General features: G+C 40.4%; 1 protein-coding gene across 1 annotated transcript; it reads right to left on the minus strand.

The window, feature by feature from the left end:
- Positions 1-1492: 1492 nt before the first annotated feature.
- Positions 1493-20680, minus strand: Dipk2a (divergent protein kinase domain 2A). Its single transcript, XM_085827897.1, has 3 exons — positions 19797-20680; positions 7085-7388; positions 1493-3806 (listed from the first exon to the last, which is right to left on the minus strand). Exons 1-3 carry the CDS (start codon positions 20451-20453, stop codon positions 3475-3477), a joined length of 1293 nt encoding a protein of 430 aa, XP_085684023.1. The 5' UTR covers positions 20454-20680; the 3' UTR covers positions 1493-3474.
- Positions 20681-25955: the final 5275 nt, after the last annotated feature.

The following is a 25955-nucleotide window of genomic DNA, read 5'->3' on the forward strand; positions in this document are numbered from 1 at the left end:
AGCTCTGGTTGCCATCCTGATCCATGAATATGTCCCTGTCAGCTTTTCAATGAACAGCTTCGCTGTGACCACTACTTAGAATTGTTACTGCATCAGGAATTGCAACCTTGTGCTAACACTTCTATATTTATTAATTAAAATACTAGGTGTTCTGTAATTGTTCCTGGTATCATTTAAATTTTCCAGAGATAAAGCAGGGTGCTTCATTTTATTCTACCAGTTTTCCCAGTAAGTCTTTAATATCCTCCCAAAGGTGGCATAACTCATGTGCTGGCTTGGCTGCTGATCTCAGTGTCACGTGAATTCAGAGATTTACATGTAGAGCGTGTCTCCATCCACTCTGGTTACCATCCTGCTTGGTTATGAAGTTGTTCCATCGCCGCGCAGTGGTGGCGCACACCTTTAATCCCAGAACTTGGGAGGCAGAAGCAGGCAGATTTCTGAGTTCGAGGCCAGCCTAGTCTACAGAGTGAGTTCCAGGACAGCCAGGGCTCCACAGAGAAACCCTATCCCGGGGTGGGGGGTGGGGGTGTGGGGGGAGTTGCTCCACCTAGTCACCCTGTGGTTCAGAATGCTTGAAGTTGGAAGGTTTATGAGAAGCTTTCTGCTTTGGCCATTACTATTCATTTTTGACTAGTTACACTGTAGGTTTTGTTGGAAGAGAACACACCTAATGTATACTCCTGAATCAAATGACACAGTTAACTATGTAAGGTAAGCTGAGGAAAGCAGATATTACAGCTTAAACATGCTTGGTAACTCTGGAAGGTACTGCAATAGCTGTGAACATCATATAATTCTTTTATATATATTTGAAATTTCCTAAGCTCTTTTTAACAGTTATTAGTAAATTTAAAAAATCACTATCACAGCAAAACAAAACATATTCCTTAAACTCAGCTTATATCCAACTGAAACAATTTCCAAAAACTGTAACAAAAGTGAAATAAATAATAATAATAATTATTTTTTTTTTGAGTCAAGAAAAACTTGCATGGTTGAAGACAGAGTAGCCAAAGTATGGTTCTTAAAGTATTCTTTATTAAGATCATTAAAAGTTGCAGAAACAACTTTATATTATAAAGGCACAGGGAGACAGTTCTGATAAAATATTCAAATTAAACAGTAACATACAGTACAAAAGACAATTTAAATGCACATACAAACCCCAAATGTTTTGATTCAAAAATATTTTACTGCGTCTATTAATGGGCAATGATTAAAAATATAAATTGCTGCTGTATAATAAATATCTGAGTGTGAACATCTTGATAGCAAAGAGAACAAAATATTTATTGCTTTTCACATACATATTTTTCCCTGTAATTTTAAATTCCTAATTCTTTGACTATCTTCTCAAAACTTCCCCAAAGATAAAAGAAATCCCACATCATCTCTAATGGTAGTTATACCTGAAATAGCCATCACTGCCTGGAGGGCTTCTTGACTTCTTGCTCTGTAACCACAACCACAGTCACTCACCAAAAATATGATGATGTTTGTGGAACCACAGACGGCTCTCCTGTGAGTTCCAACCTCCATGTTATGAGTAGGTGGAAAATAGAATGCTGTTCTGTTTTGAAATTCTATACTTTAGTGTTAGCTCTAAGGATGCAAAAGACTTGGATGACTTTTTTCCTACTCCCTTCAAAATTTGTTGGAATTTGTAAAAAGTTAGCTTAGCAAGCTCTTCAATGTTTCATTGAGAACTATGCAATGTACGGATGTATAAGAAGAAATACAATGTAATAATCTGTTTTATAATAGACATCCCTTACCCTCCGTCTTCCCAGTTTTAAACTTGCATTAACTTTATTGCTGTCTTCCTCCACTTTGGATTAACAAACTAATTTAAGATGGTACAAAGAGAATTCCCATCACAATAATCAAACAACATGAAATTTTATCCTAAATAATGGCATTTCAACTTAAGAAGTACCTATGCTAACATATTCGATACGTTTCTTGACCATGTCATGTTCAGATGGTGTATAGCAGCTACAAGTGCACCTGGCTTGAGGAACAATAAATAGTTGCTAAATGAATGAGAAGGACAAGCTTGGCTTTGGTTGTGCATGTTTTAATCGCTTTCTGATTTCAGTAAGTCAGGCTGGAACCCACTACCCCAAACTTTACTGCAAACAAAAGAAACAACTTCAAACAGAAAAATATTACCTGTGCTAGTTAGAGCCAACTTTTACAAAGAACAGTTTTTAAATAGACAAAAATTTTACACGTTATTTGTTAATTTTTCTACTCACACATTTAAATTTGATGTTCTGATATTTAGCAACTGAGTAAAGAAGATCACAATGGGCACACAAGCTTTACAGTAAAAATTATTAGTGTATCAGTCAGTAAAAGGTTCTGATGCCTAATTGAATTCCAACAATGGTTACCATGTTCATTTTGGAGAAACTACCAATGAATAAAAGGTAGAAGGTCTTTACGATATACAGTTTTTTAATAAGCAGTAGCTCAACTGTCAGCATTAAAGGGACAGGTAGATCTTAATTTACGAGTGACAGCTAAAATACTGAAGTGGGATACGAAGGTGACCAATTCTATTTTCAGTTCTAAACATAGAAATGTGTCTAATATTTCTTTGGCATATGCATTACTATCTTGGACTAGTTAGCATTTAGAAACCTTGACTTTTATTGTTTCTTCAATCAAAGTGATCAAAGTGTAGACTGCTAGTGTATTATTCTCGAAGCCTTTTAGCAAAGGATGCAGTGACGTCTTGTAGCATATGCTGAACATCATGTTCAGTGTATACTTGTAATTACTGGCATTGAGGGAGTTAACTCTTAAATAACCTGAAATGATGTTATCATGCAGTGGTAAAGCATAGAAGGTTGGGGAGAGGTAAATTATTTACATAATGAAATACTAAGATCTCTGTAAAAACAGTAAACCTGGGAGTCCTGCCCTAACAGTTAAGTATGTACCGCATAGCACGGAATGAAAACTACTTATATTAAAATTTAAATGAACACCTATAGTAACCTGGGTACGTAAAACTTTTAAAAAATGGAAAATGATTTTACACATCAGAAGGAAAATGTGGCCTATAAAACAGGCCAATCTAATTTGACATTCAAAGTAAATGCAAGAGATTCACAAAATCATGGTAGAAATGCAAACTAAGTACCAAGTACCCTTTGATACACAAGCCATGTAACTATCAGACTCCTTTCCAATAGCTTAACAATGCCATCCACTCGGGTATGGGAAGGGGAAAGCAGTCAATGGTATCTCAATCTCCAAAGTGAAGAACAGACTTGCAGAAGCATCGTGAGAACGCTGATGTACAGTAATGTCTGATTTGATGGGTGTTAACGTAAGATCTATCAGAAGAAGTTCACCATTCTCGAGGCCATACTTCCACACTTTGTTTATTCTAGGCAGTTTTTTGGTGGTTTAGTTTTGCCAGTGCTTTTTCAGCAAAGAAAAGTTAAAGATCACTGCTGACTACCTCACGTTGTGACTTAACTGTGCCAGATAGCCACGCAGTTCTTTCGCGGCCTGGAACCGGCCATAGCGCTTCTTGGGGTTGGTGCACTCATCCAGCAAGGCCTCCAGTCGGCCATCTTTGGCAATTTCACTTGGTGGATCATGGAGGAGTCCTCCAGAAGTGCCACGCCAGGTGGCATGTCTGGATAAGAGGTTTTGACAAACGGCATAGTAATTGTGGTCCACAGTGACACGAGCACAGAGGATTTCTTTTGAAAATGATAAGCAAGCTTCCTTGTCACAATCGTCAAACTTGCTTTCATACCATACGTCCCAATTCTCAGGCTTATCTGTGAAAGAAAAATCAGAAATGTTTATTTGAAAAACAACTTCCTAAGGTTCTCATACAGAGCAATCCATTAATTAACAAACCTTTGTTTTCTACTCTTATGTATAAAACATACACGGTAAAACTTAAGTGTTTCAATATACTAATTCACAAAAACATCATTTATCGGGATCTCAGGTAAAAGGGTCAAACGAGGCCCAGTTTTTCAGGTTCATCTAGGATTTCCCCTACCATAGGGAGGATCCTAAAGCATCCTCACACCTAATGCTACAGGACTGGAGAGATCTAGGTTTCTCCCTGGAGTGTCAGGCAGCTACCTGCGAACAACTTATTTTAGATCTTAAAAGATAGCAAGTCAGGGCTGGAGAGATGGCTCAGTGGTTAAGAACACGGACTGCTCTTCTGAAGGTCCTGAGTTCAGTTCTCAGCAACCACATGGTGCCTCACAACCATCCGTAATGAGATCTGACGCCCTCTTCTGGTGCATCTGAAAACAGCTACAGTGTACTTAGATATAATAATAAATACATCTTTAAAAAAAAAAGATAGCAAGTCAAGAAATAAGAGAAACCAGCATTGTCGCCCATAAGACAGTATCCTCAAAAGGATGCACACAGGGACACTGGTCCACCCAGCTGAGGAAATAGAGTGTGAGACACATACCAAGGAATAGGAACAAGTGAAGCTAAAACAAAACAACACATAACATAACAACAACAAATTGTAACTTGCATGGAGCATTTACTGCTTAGAAAGGTAGCTTTGGGTTACAGCCAGGAGGGGGCAGGATGATGATGGCAGGCCCGTGAGATGGCTTAGCAGATAAAGCTGAGCCTGATGACCCACATGGTGGAGGATGACACAAGAGTCTCCTAAGTTATCCTCTGGCTCCACACATACACCTGCATACCCACATCCACATACATATACCCGCAAACACACAAATAAATAGAACTTAAAAAAAGTTACCTCAGCAACTAGAGAAGGTCAAGAAAGGAAAGCCAAATCAAAGAAACATTTGAAACAAAAGCAAAATTTAAGGTGTAACTGGATGGCAAGGCAGGAAATATTAACATAATATCGAGAATATTTTATAAAAAAAATAGCTATAAGACATTTAGGTGGGCCAGTCATATATGTGAACAGAATTAGATTTGAAGTCCTAAGTTTAAAATCAGAAGACTAACACCCATATTGAGAACACCAAAGCCTATACACATGTGCTTGACGGAGTCAAGGCTTTATGAGCAAGTATAGTGTGCACAAAACAGATGAGACAGACCCCTTATGCAGAGAAAAAATACACTCGGGAAAGCCCAGAAGCACAAGAATCGTCCAGGAAAACAAAAGACCATTATTCCTGAGGCATCAAGGATAATGGATGGACGGATACTGAAAATAAAGCAGAATAAGTCAAGTCACACACACACTGTACCCAGTAAGAAATCTGGATTCTACCAGAACAATGAGAGGTCATCAGAACCGTTTAAGCAAGGGAAACTGTTGGCATTAGCTAAGAGAAAGAAAGCTGCAACTTTTAAGATGGGAAGCATGACATATAATCCTACAATAGCCACCAATATACAGGAAGGAAGAAGGGAGCAGACCCTCAAGCAGTACCCTCCCTGTGGGAGGATCTATAACAAATCAAGAAATCAGAAAAGTGCTTGGTGGGCACAGGATCTGAACACAGTGTTAAGAAAAAATAAGCAAAATTGTAATGATCATAGATAGAGAATGCAGTGACTATATGTCGACCACGTGGACCAGACACAATTTGGAAATGCTTGAAGGTAAGCTAAAATTGCTCCTATCCCTTATGTCCGGGGGTGAGGTAAGCAAGGAGCAACAATTCTTAGGTTTATTTGGTTTACCAGATAAGTCTTATAGCACAGCCCAGGCTGGCCTCTAACTCAACATGTACTCTAAACTGGCTTAAAACTCATGCTGCTCCTGTGTTACCTGCTTGAGTGTTGAGATTCGGGTGAGAGCGTGGTTTCCCTAACATTTCTTTTTCTAGCCAAATTACTTCTAGAATATAGCTTATTTATCCTTGACACTTTGAAGTTCCTATGATACTTGAGTTTCAAAACATTTCCCATACTTGCCTACCAATCATGCAGAGAGCTCACAAATAAACAGACAGCAAAGTCTGGATGAAGATATAATCATTACTGCTAAGCTAAAGTCAGATCTGCAGTACTAGAAATCATCCAAATTAAAATAAGATAAAAAACCACCACAATGGGGACCCCAGGAGAGAACAGAACACCCCTTAAAGACCCTGCAGAGAAATGAACCCTCCACAAGAGCAGCTCCACTTTGATGACCGGCAACAAACAGCATGAACTTCCTTTTTCATTAAGTTAAACAAGGGTGTCTCAACTTCTTCCATACACATCTTCCTTCTGCTCAAGAAAGGCTTCTATGACTCTGAATATATATATATATATATATATATATATATATATATATATATATATACATATATATATATGTATATATATATATGAATGAATATAAGTCAAATATTTGATAACAAGAAACCATAAAACAATTTAAAAACAATTTGATATATAGTTGCATCATTTATTAAAGAAAGGAAAAACTCATACCAAAGAGATGAACATGTATTTAATTTTATGCAAGAATTAACTCTCAGTTAAGTACCTAATAATACTGCAAGACAAAGAACATCTCTTCGTTTTTCAGAGCTGGATATTGTGAATTTGTAATAGTCAATGCTGAGAACGCTACTGTGTAGAGGTACCTACCAGATATTGGCAAAATTATCTTTAGAGCCATTTCAGAAATTACTAGTCAGCCTGTCCTAATCCCAAACAAAAAGTGATTTTTTTTTAAAAAAACTGAAAACTTAAGCCAGCAACTAAAATAGTAATTTTTAATATCAAATATTCTAACATAATACAATCTAAAACACCACTATTTGATATTTACATGCCAAGGAATGACTGTAAGAAAATATAAAACTTTCTATGGTCCAACATTTCTATAGCTTATATAAATTGTTTGCAATTCATGAGACACAGCAGTCTCCAATCTGTGTCAAGGTGATCCAGGGAATGGGTGGGCTGTATTCATTTAAACACAGATATTTTACTAAATATAGAGAAGATTCTAATTGCTGATCCTGGTCATACAAAATTTAAAAAAAAAAATACAAGGTTCTCATCTTTAAAAAGAGTGCAATTTTATTAGAAATATAACATTTAAACATAGAAAATATACAAAAGATAAATCTGAAAATTATATACTTACTTTGTCTAATTAATCTTTTGTCGGCAACTAAAACATTTTCGGCATCCACAATGATTACTTTCCCATCTCTTGGACCAACTGCAAAGTTGTCAAAGCTGACGTCCAGGAGGTAGAGTGCAAATTCAAAGTCATTGTTTGTAAGCTGCTCTGCTATCTCCATTAACTGCCAAGCAAGGTCAACTCTTTTCTCCCATGGTGCATTAAAATAACTCCACAGTTCTTCTCCAACATAATTTACAGCCACCATTCTTCCACAAGCTCCAAGATATTTTGCAAATGGCCAACCTTCATCAGATGGAAAACTCTACAAAAGAATTATCTTAATATTATAATACAGTCTGATGAAGTTACCTTGGGTGTCTCTCCCCCCAGAAGCTGGCAGGGGATTCCTCCTAGGTACAGTTCACTAGTATAAATTTCATCTTCCCTCCTCACTCAAACCATTACCATAGACCTGAAAGAATGTGAAAAACGTTGTATTTGAAATCTGTGACAAGTACTACTTTTCAATATCTCAGAAACAAACTTACCAATACAAGGCAAGAGTCACTGTCTCTGTACCAATTCGAAAAACATTTATACCTTTCTATATCTTTTTGACTTCTACACATACAAGCAATCAATGGTTTTCTTTGAATAAATAGTCTTGAAAAATACACCAACTAGTAATTATTTACCTGGTTAAGTACCTTGCTATGTAGGCAATAAAGATGAACTATAGAAGCTTTGTTTAGCTACAGGCTTTTATTTTAGAAGAACAGACACTGAACAAATCCTATGGTGTTAGTAACTACACTAAAGTTTGTACACTTCTAGAGCCCTAACCAATCCAGAAGCAGTCAAGACAATGCTGGGGAGGATTATTGGATGCTTAACAATATGCAGGCCTGGGGAGAACACTCTAGTCTCAACATGGCCTCCATTCTGAGCATCCATGGACTTCAGTTCATCTTCTTCAACCTTTTCCCCTTGCTCCAGCCTCAAAATTATTTTTTTTCACATTAGTGCAGTTTTCTAATGGACTTTTTAACCTACTAGGAAGATTCTAGTTCTAAATCAAAAGTAATGTCTTTAAAACCATAAACAAGTCATTTTAAACTTAATTATCACCTAGATCTGCCCGTGATCCCATGCTGGGAATCTAACTCAAGGCCCTGTGCATGCCAGGCTTTACAAATGAGCAATATCCCTGGCCCCATCAAAGATACTTTCTACCACTAAATATGCTGTAACCAAAATGAATACTGGAGAAAAACAAAAGATGGTTAGAAGTTAATTATTACTTTCATGTGTAAGGTTGCAAGGCCAGGTTTGTGTCAGTCTTGTTCTTAGCTGGAAAAAAAAATATATGAAATGATACTTAAACCAGCGTTAAAGGAGTGAGATAAACCAGGAAGTCAGCAAATGCGACCTTAAAGCCCTCCAGAGACCGAGCTTCCATTTTCAACTCTGGATAATCTACATACACCTGAGGAGCCAGAGGTATGGCCTTTCTTCTTTAAACAAACAAACAAACAAACAACAACAGCAAAACCCAAAAAGCAATGCTAATTTTGCCTCAACTTTTAATTGTAGAGATTATCTTTAAAGTCCTCATGCTAGAAGAGAAACATCTTTAGAACTACATTCTCGCTTTGTACCCCCTTTAAGTCTAAGTATGCACAACAACCATACTTTGCACATATAACTTTTACTTTTAAGTATTCTATGACAAAATACTACTTATATGAAAAGAGGTCATGGATCTTAAATATAGTAAATTAATAAATTCACTTTGGGGTCAGAGACAAGAGCTACTTAGTCTTTAGAAATTAGAGGTAAATGTGTTTTTAATCCTTAACAATATTTTTATTTCTCTTGGGAGCTGAGAAAAGTGACAGACAGATCACTCATGTGAAACGTGCGGTGCAAAAACTGTTCACAAACCACACAGTTTCAACTTTCCTCTCTATTTAAAATATCTCATGACCTTGACATTTTTTGTTAGACAAACGGCTACAACAGACTTGCCTATTTATAAGAAGTGTGAATGTATCCTGACATAAAAATGGAACACTATAAGTTTAATAAGCATGTGGGATCACATTATTTTATCATGTAAAAAGGAAAACAAAACCACCTCCATACAGCGTACTATTCACACGCCATACTGTAGAACAGACACAAGCACATCTTTGTGAAAATAAAATGGTCTTTGACAACAAGAGAAAGGGGATCCCTGCCAACATCTGCACATGTACAAATGCCTCCTTGTTTTTGGAGCCTTTCCAACTGGCAAAGGACAGTCAAATGTACACTTCATTACCCACCCCTCATAGAGGAGGGCAAAATAGATGAACAAATGTCATATTGAGCAACTTTTATATTAGCATTGTGGCTGCTCATGATTTCTAACTGACATCTTATGCCTCGCTTTAAGAGACAATTCTTTCATGTAGCTTGCTACCTACTCTTTTAGAAGAGCTTTCATCACTGAAGTTAGACCATTTGCTTATAAGACAGCACTATTTCACTATATAATCAAAGCACTATTCATTAATGAGAACTGATTTTTATTAAACACACTGTAGTACAAAAGAACAAAAAAATTTAAAAAAAATGGCTCAGGGTTGGAAGCCAAGTTTAAAACAACCCTGGCGTACAACCAAAATACCATAGCCAAGCAGAATTTGAAAGACATTTTGAATTCATTAGAGCTTGGATTTGTTAAATATAAAGTAATATTGAAAACAAGGGTTTTTTTTTTTTTCTGATTAGCAAACTCTTACAGATATAAAACACAGTAGCTTGGATTAAAAAGTTCCTTACTTAAAACAAAAATCTGAAGGCCAGATATTCAAATTATCTAAAACCAAAGAGTTTCATTTAATCTGAAATATGCAATTATTTAATTATTTACTATGTACAATTGAAAAATATGCAAGTGCTTCCCAAATGAAGGCAAATTTTCAGACTTAGAACAGTACGACAGATGTAGCAGGTCCTCTCAACTTTTTATAAATGTTTGTAAATTATTACATGTATAAAATATAGACTATCGATGTTATAAAAGTAAAGACTGCATAAAGGTACAAGATAGTTGTAAACCTATATATTTGTTTTTATATTAATGTACTTTAAAAATTAAATTAGTGACAGCACAAAGACAATGCTAGAATATTAATGTAAACATAAAAATTATTTGTATGTAGCATATGGTGCAATGATAGAACACTTATACATTATGTGTGAGGCCCTGGAAATGACTAAGATGCAGAATTTTACTAAGGTCATCCTCTATTATACAAAAACAAAATAAAACAAGAGGGAAAAAAAAACCATGGAGCTCATACATGATTCACACACAAAGATTATGGGAATTGGCTGTAATGCAGGTATGTAATACTTTCTATATATAACATACAGTCTTCAACAGAACTCCTACACTAAACGGAAAATATTACATAGCATATGAGAATAAGGAGTTTGAAATTATAAGGCAAGACTCAGATGCCCACCTCAATCTCTACCTCTCAATACCTGAACATAATTCTTCCCCCAACTCCATACTCCCAGTCAAGCTACTACTCCCATGCACTACAGTTTCATGGGCATTTGTTTTCACTAAAAAATACAGTTTCATACCTTAGCATACACCTGGAATGCTCTTACCACATTGACAGTCAGCCAGTCTAATAAACACACTTAGGGTTGGCTTAAATAGAGACCATGGAGGGGGTCTAACCCTACATTAGTCTGTATCATAACACCTGCTTGAGGAATGCTGCTATGTGTTAACAACACAGGTTATGCAGTTACCTTTATAAAATCAGAGAAAATTCTTAAACAGTGGAACACTGGATTGAAAATTGATAGCAGTATGCTTTGAATTTATCTTGACTATTGCAAAAGAACTATAGTTGGCCCGAGTTTGCCTTTTATTACCTCTGAACTTTCTGGCAATTAATACTATGCTAATAAGTTAGATTTATAATCCACATAACCAACTCAACATATTTGAATCCTTTTTTCTTTCTATTGAGCACAGTGATTTTGTTTTTGATTTCTGGTAGTAAGTGGTTAATGAAGCATTTGGAATTTTTTTGGTATGCATTACCACATTTTTTAAGTTTTGTATTATTGTACTTATGAATACATATACATTTTAATAACATACTTTAATTAGATCACATATTTTTAGGATAATTGCTAACAAACGCGCCCACTAGGAATTGAGAGCTCCTAGAGAACAGTGAATAAATTGAGTGATTCTTAATCATATTTCTTTCTATCAAGAAAATAAGTACATTTCTGGATGAGTATGTAGATTTGGAGAAGCAGATCTTTAAAAAGTTCATTAAGCTCACAGAGTGCATATAGGCTTTCCCTTTGGTTCTGGACCTGCCTGATGAAAACAATGGTATACATATCACTCCAGTTTTACAGAGGAAGAAAACAGATCTCAAAGGACTTACTATTCTCCTATATATGGCATATAACTAACAGATTTAAAATACAGCCAACTTATAAAGGCTAGTGCTCTGTCTTTTATTCCTATGTAACCAATATTAGTTTTATATACTAAAATTTAAGTACACAAATATTTTTCATAGAAGAATACTAGCATTCTATTGAAAAGTATAGAACTTCAATTCATGAGAAAATATCAAATAAACACATGAGAAATGTGTTACCATTTAGAATTGTTTTTCTTTTTTCAAGAAGGCAATTCCTAATAAACTAACTTCAAAAGGCTTATCAAAATATACAACCTAAAATGTCCATCAGTTTTTCTATACTAGCATTTCTGCACAAAAATACACAAACTTTGAACTTGAGAACATTTGAAGAAAGCAAGTGTTATAAGGAGTACAGAAATGTTTAAAGGTTTAATTTCAATCTTAGAATTATTTTAAAAGCCCCTATCTGAATGAAATCCCAGTGTGGCAATACATGTTGTAACAGCTGTTCATACAGATTAGTCAACTGTGTTGTACTGGTGACAGACTAATGTGTTCACAGTTTTGTGAACTGTCTAGAGGGGAATACAGGAAAGTTACTGGGAAGACTTAATAGTTACTTCATCTTTATTAGAATTTCTATGAGATCTTAGCTTCATTTAAATCGGGAAGTAGCTAGTGGCCAAAAATTTATCACAAATATAGCAGACACCTAAAAACTCAAGATATTTTAAGTCTCAGGATATGCCTCATTTATCATGAAATCATCTGAATGTCATTTCCACCCGCCTCAAATTCCAACATTAACCAATGCTTTGAAAATAGAAAGGTTGTGTTAACTGAACATCACGTCAAATGGCTGTATACAAAATTGGAAACCAATGTCACATACATTAATACAAACCTACCTAAATTAAATAGAAATAAGTCGTCTTGTAGAACAGCTTTTACACACACACAAATACACACACACACAGAGCGAGAGAGAGAGAGAGAGAGAGAGAGAGAGAGAGAGAGAGAGAGAGAGAGTGCCAAAACTCACTTGGCAAAGCTTTACACAAGGATGTACTAATCTCAACAGATCCTTTCTTACCTACTCTACAAACAGCAACTGTTACCCACATTTCTAACTTGGATGTGTAAGTACAAACATTTGTTACCAATTAAAAAAAACATTAAAAGAAACAAGAGCACACTCTTAGGACCTGATAACCTAAAAATGTTATCTTACTTTCTTCAGTCAACATAAGTTTCCTTGGTTCCAAACACCACCCTTCTTAAGAACAGTAAAACATCTGCCAACAGCAGGGTCGTCCACACCATTAAATAAATGCCAGTTACTGGCTTACAGAGATTAGTATTCTGATTGCCTTAAATTTAAGATGAAAAGAAACCCAACTTCCCCCACCCATTACTTGTGTGCTTTCTTACAATGGAGTCTAACAGTAGACTCTAAGATTTCTTTTACTTCTCCTTACATCTTAACCCAACAAGTCTTAGCAGTTAATTTCCTTAAATTCATTCTCCAAAATTTCCTTAAATTTAATTCTCCACTGCTTTGAAAATAAACTCTGAGCTCACCCAGTCTGAGTACTTCTATCTTATGCTCAACTACTAGCCTTCCCTACTCCCATGCAAGAGGCCTCCCACGGAGGCCCTCCCTGATTTTTTACCACCAGAGAGCTTCCTTGTCCTCTTCATTGAATGTTAAAACTCAAACTTAGCTTGTTCTGTGTGCCACCTAATCTTAAAGCTGAAGCTATGCAAACTGTGTCCTGAACGTCACCTCTGCTGGAACCCAAAGGTGGATACAACAGTGGCTGGCAGCATTCAGCAATGGCATCGTAACTCTGATGTCTCCTCTATTTTACATCATTCAGCAACGCCAATGTACTGAATAAAATTATAACTAATGATTTACCAAGAAAAATAAATATTTTTTGTATTTATAGTACTTATTCTATTTCATTTACTTCATATGGGACAAATGTCTAACCCCCTTTAAATGATTACCCCCAGTAAACTAAAACCTGAAGTAACAACTATGTAGATATGTAGGGTGTGTGCATGTGTTTGTACATGTGTCTGTGTGTGTGTGTGTAAAGGAGGTGGCATATGAATATCTGTCATGCAAAGTGTGGAGGAGAGACTGAAGGAATGACCATCCAGAGACTGACTCACCTAGGGTTCCATCCCATTTACAATCACCAAACCCAGACACTATTGTGGATGCCAACAAAGTGCTTGCTGACAGGAGCCTGATATAGCTGTCTCCTGAGAGGCTCTGCCAGTGCCTGACAAATACAGAGGTGGATGGTCACAGCCATCCACTGAACTAAGCATAGGGTCCCCAATGAAGGAGCTAGAGAAAAGACCTAAGGAGCTGAAGGGGTTTGCAGCCCCATAGGAGGAACAACAATATGAACTAACCAGTACCCCCCTGCCAAAGCTTCCTGGGACTAAACCACCAACCAAAGAGCACACTTGGTGGGACTCATGGCTCCAGCTGCATATGCAGCAGAGGATGGCCTAGTCAGACATCAATGGGAGGAGAGGCCCTTTGTCCTATGAAGACTCTATGCCTCCGTGTGGGGGAATGCCAGGGCCAGGAAGCAGGAGTGGGCAGGAGTGGGTGGACTGGTGAGCAGGGAGGGGGAGGGTGCTTTTTGGAGGGGAAACTAGGAAAGGGAATAATATTTGAAATGTAAATAAAGAAAATATCCAATAAAAAATGAATATCTGTCATGGTAAAACCTATGTATTCTGACATATATATCAGCATAATACACTAAAGGTAAAGAGTCTTGCAACCACTATTGCTATCTGAAAACTAAAAAGCTTACAAAGAATATTTGTAAAGATTTCTTGTTTATAAACCCGGATGCTTCATACACAATACTTGAGTATGTTCCATCTCCTCTCATCTTTAAAGCAATCCTGTTTGGTAAGCACTAACATCCTCATTCCATTCACGGAACCTGAGTGCTGAAACATTAGTGATTTGCCTACATGGCACTGAATAACTTCATGTTATTACAGAATGTAAATGGGCCCAATTTGAGGAAAGACCCCACCTTTATACCTCCAACCAGCAAAATCTCAGCCCTTCAGTACTCAATCCCCTTTGCTCGCCCCCAACCCTCAAATGAGACATCTAATGTGTGTAACTGCTGTGTGGATGTGTGTGTGTGTGTGTGTGTGTGTGTGGGCATGTGTGTCCTGTTTCCTGTTTCCTGTGGCCCAGGGTAGTCTCTGTAATATTTTAGTTCAAATGCCTTACAAGACAATTTGCCAAATGAACAAACAAAATTCATTTATTTTGACTGCAAGTCTAATAATAAGCTCTTTAGTATTTCATAGATAATTTTTTCTTTGCAACTTGTGAATTGGATGATTTTAATATATAATTTTTAAAACTTCTCAGAGGCTAGGCTTGGTGACACATGCCTGTAGCCCTGGGACTTGAGAAGTGAGGCAGAAAGATCAACAGTTCACAGACCAAACCAAAACTTTCCAGGCTTTATAATTAGGATGGATAATTACCCCCGGCTTAGACTCACTTCACAATGGTTCAACATTCACTGCACATATAAGAAATGTAAGTCTTTACATCCTCAGGGCCATTATTAGTTTTCTATAGTTGAATGGAAGGTCCAGGAATCAAAGTCAGAAATCTGTGGAAACTCAGTAGCAATCAATGACAGTAGTAGGCCAGAGCAGCCACAAGGTTTTAAAAAAAAAAAAAAATTGAACAAAAACCAATCTTACAATCTTCTGGATAACTAACTAGCCACTCAAGCCTAGCCCACAGGAAACAGAATAACCAGCAACAAAGACAAAAAGATCACTATTTCCAGCAACAAGTGTAAGGACCAAGTGTAAGGCAGGATAACTAACTACCCCCACAACCCCATGCAGTACAGATATGGAGGCATGCTTCTTTAAGGGTGTCTGTTTCACTGGTTTTCCCAAATAAATAAATAAATAAATAAATAAATAAATAAATAAATAAATAAAATGTCCCTTTATTTTTGGACCTGAGATATACAAAATTGTTTTTGTTATGTCCATTTGTATTTTTATGAGGTTTAGTCAAGTGTCAAACGTGTTCATGAAACCTCAAATGCAAACACACACACACAACATATGAATTTAAGATTACAAAGTGCTCTCCTCGGCACTGCAGGGAGTGGAATGCACAGCTGCAGCCCTAGCACTGGAGGCTGAAGCAGGAAGACGAGTGCTGAGCACCAAAAGAAAACAAAGCAACAACCTCTAGTGTGTTTTGAGCCTAAACACAGGAATGCAGTTATTAAATCAGCTGCCAGAGGGAGAAAAGGAAGGAGCCACAGCCCACTGCCTAAAACTTCCAAGGTGAAAACATCCATTCTGAAACTAATGCTAAACAAGATGCTTGGCCCCTTATTTTTCTCTTCCTTACAGGACTTTTGTTTTGAAGTCTGAGCACACATGTGTAAAATTTAGATATTAGAAAAGCTTGAAAGATTGTTTGATCTGGCCTCAAATTCACACCCCAGCAGAGACCTAGCACCCCAGTCTAGTTCTCTTTTAGAAGAGATTAATTAAATCCATTGGTTAAAGCTAAACTTAGAAAACAAAACACCAACAAAGAAAAACAGATTTCTCAAATCAAGAATTTGAGAGTCCCCCAATAGGGCTGAATCAAAGGAACGGATTCAATAGACCTATTTAGGAGAAAATAGTTACTTCATTAAACAAACAAACAAACAAAATGTTTGTCAACTTATCCCAACATTTCTCTCAATGGCCATAATCCTCTTTGTCTATTTCAAAAAGTTCTTTTTAGCAAGGCACCAAGAGGTACATCGTCCTGAACTCAGGCTGCTGCTAAGGGAAAGCTCTACTCTGTGCTCTCTGCGACCGACCTTCCAGTGGCTGTCAGAGCGGATGAGATCAGCAGAGCTGTGGTTCAGTTCAGCCTGTCAGCAGCCACACTCTGACCGAATATACCAGGTGATTACAGTCACCCTCTATCCCTACACTAGCATTTACTCTCTGCTGGTCACGCAAACCCCACACAAACGCCCTGTGTATAATATTTTGCCTTTTACAAGTACAAGGAAAGCTTAAAAGCCACAGCAAACAATGATAATTGCATACTATAAAAATTAAGTCTTATTAAATCTATGATTCGGAAAATGGAAGGCAAATATAGTTCAACCAATATATAATACAGTTAAACAAATTCTTGGCTCTTCCCCCTAAAACAACCAAGGGCTTTCTTGCCAGCGCTCCTTGGTCAGTCACAGATAGTGGCTGACATTCACAATCTCCAGACGCTCCCATTCTGACCTGTTTAGGAACAGGCAGCAAGGACAAACACCAGCAGAGAAGTTACCTGCCAATGTCTACCTTCCATTTTTAATGACCTAAGATTGTTATCACACACACACACAAACCAACAAACCCCACTCTGGGTACTCCTCCTTCCACAGGATGAGGGCCTGCTAGGCATGAGGAATACACCTCTTGATGAGTAAAACTGTAAAGGAAAAAGGTTTCTGACATGATAAAGGTTCTGAGAACTGTCTTGTCCCTTGCAGAACAACTTTTCCTAGAAGCCAGACACAGCCACGCTCCATAACTGTTAAGACCATTAAGTGCAACAGGAAGGGCTGCACTCTCTTTCAGTTTCACACTGCAACACTGACAGCACAACTGCAGTTTTACACAGGTGTGTGTGTGTAACAGACAGCACCTCCCACTTCCCTGTTCAGGCCATCACAGAGACTTCATTTTTTGCTGTTTCTTAACATCTAAGAGTTAATGAATTAAACTGATGTACATTTTCATCTGTTTTACCTTAGACAAAGGGGGATTTTTAAAAAGGAATTAATTACTTAAAAGCACCATTACTCTGTTACTTTTGTGAAGAGCTGTTTGATAATGCAAGTTCTCAGGGGGTTTCCCCCCTAAAATTTTAGACAATAGAAAATGTAAAAATCTAGTTTGTCATCATCCAGCATCCAAAAATTCATTAGGTGGCTCCCTCTCCTGGAAAAACGTGAAAGGTGAGTTCAGCTTTAAGTTGTAAAGCACTGGCTCCTTAAAAACACTTTAAAACAATATGAAGCAAAAGTAAAGAAGCAAATGTGAGTGGCTTTTCTATTAGTGCCAAGACAGCCGGCTTTATAGAAACTGTACCACTAAATGTACAGTTTGCATAGCTAACAAGTAGCGTACATGATGATCTGATTTACCATACAAAAAACGGTATTCTTGGTTACAAATCTGGATATACTTTTAACTTACTGATTCACAATCACACCACACATACTTTCAAAATCACTACCAAAGATCAAGTGTTTTTGTAAGGGAAGCATCTACTCAGGAGAATTTTAGGTTAAGCTCCACCTCCTCGGGTTAAAAAAAAAAGAAAGGCACTGTTCCACTGGTAGTAAAAACTCCAAAGTGTGTCTTTAACAAGTACGAAGCATAATGAAGCATCAGGACTACCCCTGGGAACTAAACTACTGATGCAGTTTATGAATGCCACAATCTAGTAGACATTTTCTCACATTTATCCTGTACTCTACGCAATCATCCACTCAGAGAAATTTAGGCATTAGGCTTCAAATAAAGTGAGAAAAATGTAAAGTCACAAACACATTTGACTATCTCAACTGCACAACAGGCTGAAAACGCCAAGAATGTGAAGACATAAAAACTCCCAGTAAGAGACAGCTTTGCGGTGTGGAAATGACATACCAGTTTCTCAAGTTCAGATGCCTATGTTTTTAAAGAAGCAAACACAATGTTTAATCTTAATATTAGTTGTTCCTAATGCATCCATACCTAGAATCAACCCTATAAAAATCGGTCAATAGGCACTCAGTATTTAAAATGCAAAAACTGTATATACCTTAAGTTCAGTGCTAAATTTTGGGACCTCAGAGATTTTGACTATCGACTACAGTCAATTGCACTACTAAGTGCTGTCAGTACCTGCTAACATAAATACAGCTTGCAGAGGTGGGGGCTTGTGTGGGGGGTCATACTTAGAGACTCGCTAATCTAAACTAATGCAAAGAATAATCCTCCAAAGTATGCTTCCCTGAATTTACACTGATCAGAGATAAAACAGTACTTATTAAACCATCTGAACGTTAAAATTAACCTATCACATACATCTTAACAGCAACTTGAAATTTTATTAAGGCTCACATTAGAACTTCAGCTGATCAAATATTCGTGTTAAGGATGCTTGGCTGAACTAATCAAGACTGATTTCTCTGGACTAAGAAGCAGAAAACTTGAAAGAAAAAAAAAAAGCCACCAATAGAGTACATTCCTATTCATACTTTAATCAACAACAGAAACAAGGCTCAAACCCTGTAGCCATTAGTGACATTCTTAGCGGAGAAAGGGCGTGAACTATACAATCAATTACTTGTGGTTAATTTAAAATCACTTTCCCTAGCACTTGACGTTTAGAACTGGTAACTTTTCTTGTAGCCAAGAGAGATCACACACCTACTGGACAATGGCTGCCCAAGGGCATAGCACTTTAGCAGGAGGGGAGGAGGGGGGGTGGAGTGTAGAAACAAATTACTCCAAAAATAAACCGGATTCCTTTCTCTTATCTATTTTCTTCTTGCTGCCACCAGTAAAACGATTCCATTCTATCCTCCTAAAAGGCACGTTTATTTTCGAAATGAAGTCAAGAAAGAGCAAATAAGTCAGTTGGGCTAGAGGCCAAAACCCTTTTCCTTAGATCCTAGCTCCAACCTAAAAAAAAAAAAAAAACACTTTAATTCCTTCCTTAACCGGATTACCATATGACTAGGGCAGGTCACAGGATCAGGATGCAAAAGTCCATCTTGGCCTTTAGCCTTCCCAGCCCAAGTCTAACTCTTTCCCCCATTTCCTAGCTTCTAATTCCACGCAAAGCACGAGTCACGAATTAGCTCCCTACACTTACCACCACCCCACTCTCTGATCTCATCTTTCCCACCTGGTCCCAGAACTAGCTGATTGACTAACAGGGAGATGATCTAAGAAATAAAACAAAGACAGACTCGGGGAAGTTAGGCTAGCCAGGCGGGACAGCAAAGGACGTGTGCCCAGGGTGCCCATGCCCTCGGAAAGAGGTACAAGGGCTCGCTATCGCACTGACACCGGCATCCAGACTGGGACGAGCGGGAGGGCGGAAGGAAACTCGCGAAGAGGCATTTTGGGAGAGTTGGGGACGCACTCCCTCTGGCGTCGAAGAGCCCCGAGCCCGCGCCTACCTGTAGCACCAGCGGCTCGGGGTTGAAGGCCAGGGTGAGCAGCAGCTGCATGCGCTCCGAGTCCTTGAGGTTACGCAGCAGGAAACTGCCCGAGTCCTTGGTCTCGGCGTAGCGGCGCACCAGGCGGTCCAGCAGGCGCTGCGAGGGGCAGTGCACCAGGTCCGACCAACCCTCCACCGCCTCCGGCGTGAGCAGCCGCACGTCGCCGTTGAGACGCGCGAACTCGGTGCGGGGCATGGCCTGGAGCAGGTCGCAGCGCGGCCGGCCGGTGGCCCGCTTGCAGATGCTCTGGTCCAGCTGCGCCAGCTCGCGCTGCGAACCCAGGCGCTTGAGCACCACGCGCCGGCGGCCGCCCTCGCGGGGCTCGCCGTACTGCGCGAAGTACACGTTCTTCACGTTGAGGAAGTCCAGCAGGCGCAGGCGGCCCCACGTCTCGAAGCCCACCTGGCCGTTGAGGAAACGGCGGCACCAGCTCGTGCCGAAGCACGCCGGGCACTTATTGAGCTGCAGGAAGCGCCGGTCGGCGAGCTCGTTGCGCTGCCAGGAGGCGAGCAGCGACGGCGAGTGCAGCAGCATCAGCACCAACAGGCTGCCGAGCGCCGCCAGCTTCAGTGCACGGGACAGGCGGCCCAGCTTCAGGGGCACCAGGCGCCACATCCCGCCCGCGCGCGGCAGCGGCCGGGGCCGGGGCGGGCGAGCGCACCCCGCCGGGCCGCCCCACGGCGCCGAGGCCCGCGGCGCAGACGGAGGGCGGCAGCGAAGGAACCCGAGGACGGGCTGCGCCGGCCGAGCGCGGCGACTTCCCGATCGGCTGTCTCCACAACTCCCGGTGCCCTCCTCGGAGCTCCCCGCCCTCCGACTCCGCGGGCGCCGCCTCCTTGCCCGCCAAGTTATAGAGGCGCGGGGAGGGGAGGGGAGGAGGGAGAGCGGGAGCCGCGGTCGCGCGCACGCGCACTCCCGCCCGGGACGCTGGAGCTGCGCCTTGCTGGGTCCCGGGCGAGCAGCGCGCGCGGGGGCGAGTGAGGAGTCCCGGACGCCTCACACTCGAGAAGCTACGGTGCGAGGAGGGGAGGAGAGGATGCGGCGGGGCCCCCCCACGCGCGGGCACGCCCGAGAGCGAGGGGCGGGGCCGGGGGCGGGGCGAGCGCGCCCCCGGGAAGCGTCAGCGCGAGCTCGCGGGGAGGCGGTGGAGAGAGTGGGTGGAGGGCGCGCCCGGGAGGGCGGAGCTCGCCAGCTCCGCCACCAGGGACCTTCAGTAACGGCTACTCTGGGGTGACCGTCGGGCTACACGGGCGCCCCAGAGGCCTTTGTGGGAAGGTCATCCGAAGGGAGAGGGCGGAGGAAAGCGGGAGCAGAGCGGCCCATCCTGGGAGCGGGAGGAGGTGGGGCCGAAGCCTGGGGGCGGGGCTGGAGTGGGGCCGGGCCTGGCCCTGGGGGCGGGGCCGGGCCACCGGCTCCGGGCCTTATATGGTGTGGCGCGCGCTTGTTCTTTTGACTGGCGGGACCTCCAGGTCGCGCGCTTTGTGCCGCTGTAGGGCCTGCGGGCAGACGTGGGCCAGCGGTTAGGGACCCGGAATGCCGCTGCAGGGCTGGCGTTGTATCTGCGGAGGCTGAGTTACGGTTTCGCTGAGTGAGCACTGGCGGGATGAGGTCCTTCCTCACCGGCGCCGCCCGGCGGGTCCCCGAGGAGCCCGGTTCCCCCATGCTTCACAGGCTGGGCCCAGGCCTGCCTTGCGGCCAGGACGCGTTGCTGTGGCGATGACCCCAGGGAGCCAGGCCGTCAGGTGCCGCACCTGTGCGGTCTAGACAGCTCCTTCTGACAGCAGACTGCGGAAATAACCTGACCTAAGGCGCGTGGGTTTAAGTTTTAGAAGGGCTGGGATCCTCAGCAGTAACTTCAAAATATGTTCTATTAGAATACTTTTTTTTCTTTAACTTTTAGCACTCCTGTGATTGTTGGTCTAGTGGATAGCTAGCTAATTCCTGGTCGCTGTTAAATATACTTTTACTGCGTTGATTTTTAGAGGTCAAACAGGAAAATCATAGTAACTAGTAACGGGTATGCAAAGAATAACTACTGAGACAATGAGACTTATCTATACGAGATTGTGAATCACTTTCCCGAATTTTTTGTATTTGATTGTAGCATGAGGACTCGCTTCTGGAAGAATACTGGTAAGGTCAACGTTTTGTGTTTGGTGATGTAGGAGTTCAGACTTTGGAAGAAATTTTCAACGTGGTGGTGATTTTTACAGGCTACTACAGAATACGAATTTTAAGATGTTAGCCTTCAAAGGCTTATACAAAGTGGCTGAGAAATTTGGCTGATAGAAAGAGAGCATCCCATGTTTCCTTTGGCAGAAATTTGATTTAACTTGCTCATCAAGCATCCCCCAAATCCATACAATCAGGTTATGTAAGCAAAGGCTCAAATGAAGTTCCCTCTGAAGTGTCTGGAGCGACTGGAGACTAGAACTGCATGGTTCATTTGTGCTGCTGAGGCAGAGTTGTAAACGAAGCGAATAATTACTAACCTGTGTGCTGTCTTCAACACCCCCGTCTACATGCTAGACAATGTGTGGAATCACTTTAAAAACAAAATCAAAATATTCTATCTGCATTTTATCACTGTAAACAAACAAGTTTATTTTACTCAATACAAATTGCTTTGCTTAAAACTAGTTTATATTTTAACAGCTCTGAATTTAGGGAGTCAGTGGCCTTTCTACCTTAGTCCCTCTCCTAAGAGTGAAGTGAGGATTTAGATACATGACACATCAAACTCAGTTGTTGCAATTAAAACTTCTAGATATTAAGATAGTCTTTAAGAATTTAATAGCTTTTGCAAAAGAAAAAAGTTTTGGAGACACATAAGATAAACTCGGAGATTGGAAAAGATCAGTAAGTATTAATGTATTTTTCTCCACTTTCCAGTAAACCACAGGATGCTTTTAGCTAATGGATCGTAAACTGCAAGCCGAAGTTCTTGATCATTATTTTAAATAAGAACAGTGTAATTTCCAGTGTGATTGCCATTATTACAAATGTATCTAGTACAATTAAAGACCACAGTGGTTTAAATAATTTTTTCATTTATGTATGTGTGCTCACACACACACACACAGGGGTGTTAGTCAGTTGAGGTAGAGGTCAGAAGACGATTTACAGATATCTGCTTTCTCCCTCTACAGTGTGGGTTCATGGCTACTAGGAATTTAGATCGCAAGGCTTGGCTGCAAAAACTTGCTGAGTCATCGCACCAGTCCAAAGCCACAGTGCTTTGATAGCAGTCGTCTAATTTGAAAATATTTAATACTATGCGTGTGTGTATGCATGTCAGTGGATGTATATGAACCACGTGTGATCTGGAAGATCAGAAGAGTCATCAGAGCTCCCTGCAACTGAAGTTACAGAACTTTATGAGAGCACCCACGGGGTGCTTAGAACCAAGCCCTAGTCCTTTGCCAAGGAGGAGCCTCAGCATGGAGGCGGGTTCTGAGAACAGGGGTGGGGGGTGGCGGGGGGACAAACAACTCGAAGTCAAATCATGAGTCCGAAGAACTGGTGGCCTATGCTCTGCTGGAGCCAGCTTTCCAGCCAGCTTTCTCTGTGATCTGCTTTCTCTGGAGATCTCCAATCAGTGCACAGCCCCCGCCCCCTCCTCTGTGTGTGTGTGTGTGTGTGTGTGTGTGTGTGTGTGTTTTGCTGGCTATTCTAAAAAATTTCTGAATAGCTCTACTCTTGCGGACCATGAGCCTAGTCTTTTATTTTACATATCAATCTAGTCATTTACTCCAGGTTCCCTTTTCATTATCCTATGAATCAGCATCCTGTGCTCCCCCCCCCCCCCCCAGCCCCTTAATTCTTAGGAGACTGCAAGCACACATTTTCTTTCAAAATTGCCAGAGAATTCAGAGATCCCCCTGCTTCTGTTTAGCACTGTTGATAAACTAGCTGGGTGGGACCTGATCCTGCAGTTACCATCTATCTCTACCATACCTGGGCCTAACTTTACTGACCTAGGCTAACCTTGAACTAAGGAATCAACCTGCCTTTGTATCTTTCTGAGAAGCTGGCTCTTTACTGCGGCTGCTGTTGTTTTTTGGATTCGTGAAGCCCCTCATATAACTCATATCGCATCCTTATTTTTTTTCATGTTGAGAAATTACATATTTTTGAACTCATGTTTTTAGAGTTCTTTTCCACAGCCCTAAGGGCTGACCTAAAGGGTCCAGTGTTTACCATTCTGCTAAAACACTAGCCACACCTTTGCCTCTCAGACTCTTATAGGCCCAGATTGTTGTGGAGTCATTAACATTAATGGGAAATACATTCCTCGGAGAAATGCAAAAAATAATTATTATATTACATTATTATACCAACAAGCCTTGTGCTGGCAGCAGCCAACTACACTCCTGGAGGCCCACTTCCACTGGCCCTGGCTCAGGCAGGAACCATGTCATTCTGTCCCCTCCAAGGCCATGCCGGACTAGCAGTTCTCCTCAAGAGCAGTAACAGCTCTGAACCGCAGCTCCACCTCCCAGTCATCTATCTTTGTGATCAGTGTTTTCTATTGCATTGTCTTGAGACATTTTTTGCTGTCACAATTGGCAGTTAAATGCTGTTGCTTTCTAGAAGGATAATGTATTACACAAAACTTTCCACCAGAGAATTAACCCACCCCAAAAGGAACTGGGCAGTTAAAAAGTACCTGCAGAGTTCTATTATGTAGTGTGGCTTTAAGCATGAACACTTGTAATTTATAATATCAATGGAGAAAGTATAAATTTAAATCTATTCATATCTTCTGGCTGTGATGTTCAAAATGTGAAGTAAATTTGGAGTAATATGGCTGCTTTACAATATAACTACCCAATTTGGAATACTAGAAATATATTATTGAATATATTTTCTTAATAAAATTGGGAAAATTCTTCCTTACCTAATAATCAGAATTATTTCCTCATTATTTTTCTATTAAGTGCCCTGGCATTTATATCTTAGGACAGTGTACCCATCATGATTCAATGTAGGTTAAGGATATTCCTGTTATAAAAACTATAAAGTCAATTTGTGTATTTGTACCCAGAACAGTAACTGATACAAGTAATTTTCCTGTTAGTGGTTGTTCAATGAGCAACTAAAGAAACCCTTTTTTAAAAAAATAATTATTTATTTATTTTATAAATATATGAGTGCACTGTAGCTGTGTCTTCAGACACACCAGAAAAGGGCATCGACTTCTATTACAGATGGTGGGAGCCACCATGTAGTTGCTGGGACTTGAACTTAGGACCTCTGGAAGAGCAGTCAGTGCTCTTACCTGCTGAGCCATCTCTCCAGCCCCCAGGAATAAACTCTTTAGAATAGAAATAATGTAATAGTTCAAGGTAGAAATGGTGCTAACAGTGAAGCTGAGATGTATAACCAGAATATGCCGGTTCTCTGAATGTGAAAGACAAACATCAGAGATTGTGTCTCTTAGTGATATCAGAAATTACTCCCAGTGAGTCACACTCACCAATGTGACTGCCCAAACCTGAGCTGAACAAGACCAATACCAATAGACATGGCAGAGTGGATGGGGAAGAGCCCACAAGGGCTCAACACTGTGATAGAGACAACTAAGGAAAGCTGAGAGCAGGCCAGGTGGTTTCCTCAGGGAAGAACACACCAACTGCTTGTCCAGTGCCAGATGATCAACCCTGAAAACATCCACCCAAGTAACATTATATAGACTGAAGAGATTACATTTTGAAATATGTCTGTACATATGCAATCAATAACAATTAGTAAGAAAATAGGCCATAAATTTGAGTGAGAATGGGGAAGGCTGTGTGGGAGGGTTTGAGGGAAGGGAGTAATATTGTAATTATAGTTTAAACTAAAAAAAAAAGGAAAGGAAAGAAAAGACAAGACAAGAAAGACAAGCATCAAGGGTACCTACATGGGAAGTAGTTTCTCTCATTGTGTCAGGATCACTAACAAAAGTGTCACAAACTAGGTGACTTCTAAATCAAATATATTTGTTAGAGTTCTGGAGGCTGGAGAGTCTGTTCTGAAAGTGCTTACAAGTTTGATATCTGGACTCTTTGGATCATGAATGTGTATATTCCATTACCCAAAATAATGCTTTTGTTATAACATTTACATACATAC

The sequence above is a fragment of the Mus caroli genome, unplaced genomic scaffold, assembly GCF_978045245.1.
Source record: "Mus caroli unplaced genomic scaffold, Mus_caroli_1 scaffold_11, whole genome shotgun sequence".
In the NCBI taxonomy this organism is placed as follows: Eukaryota; Metazoa; Chordata; class Mammalia; order Rodentia; family Muridae; genus Mus; species Mus caroli.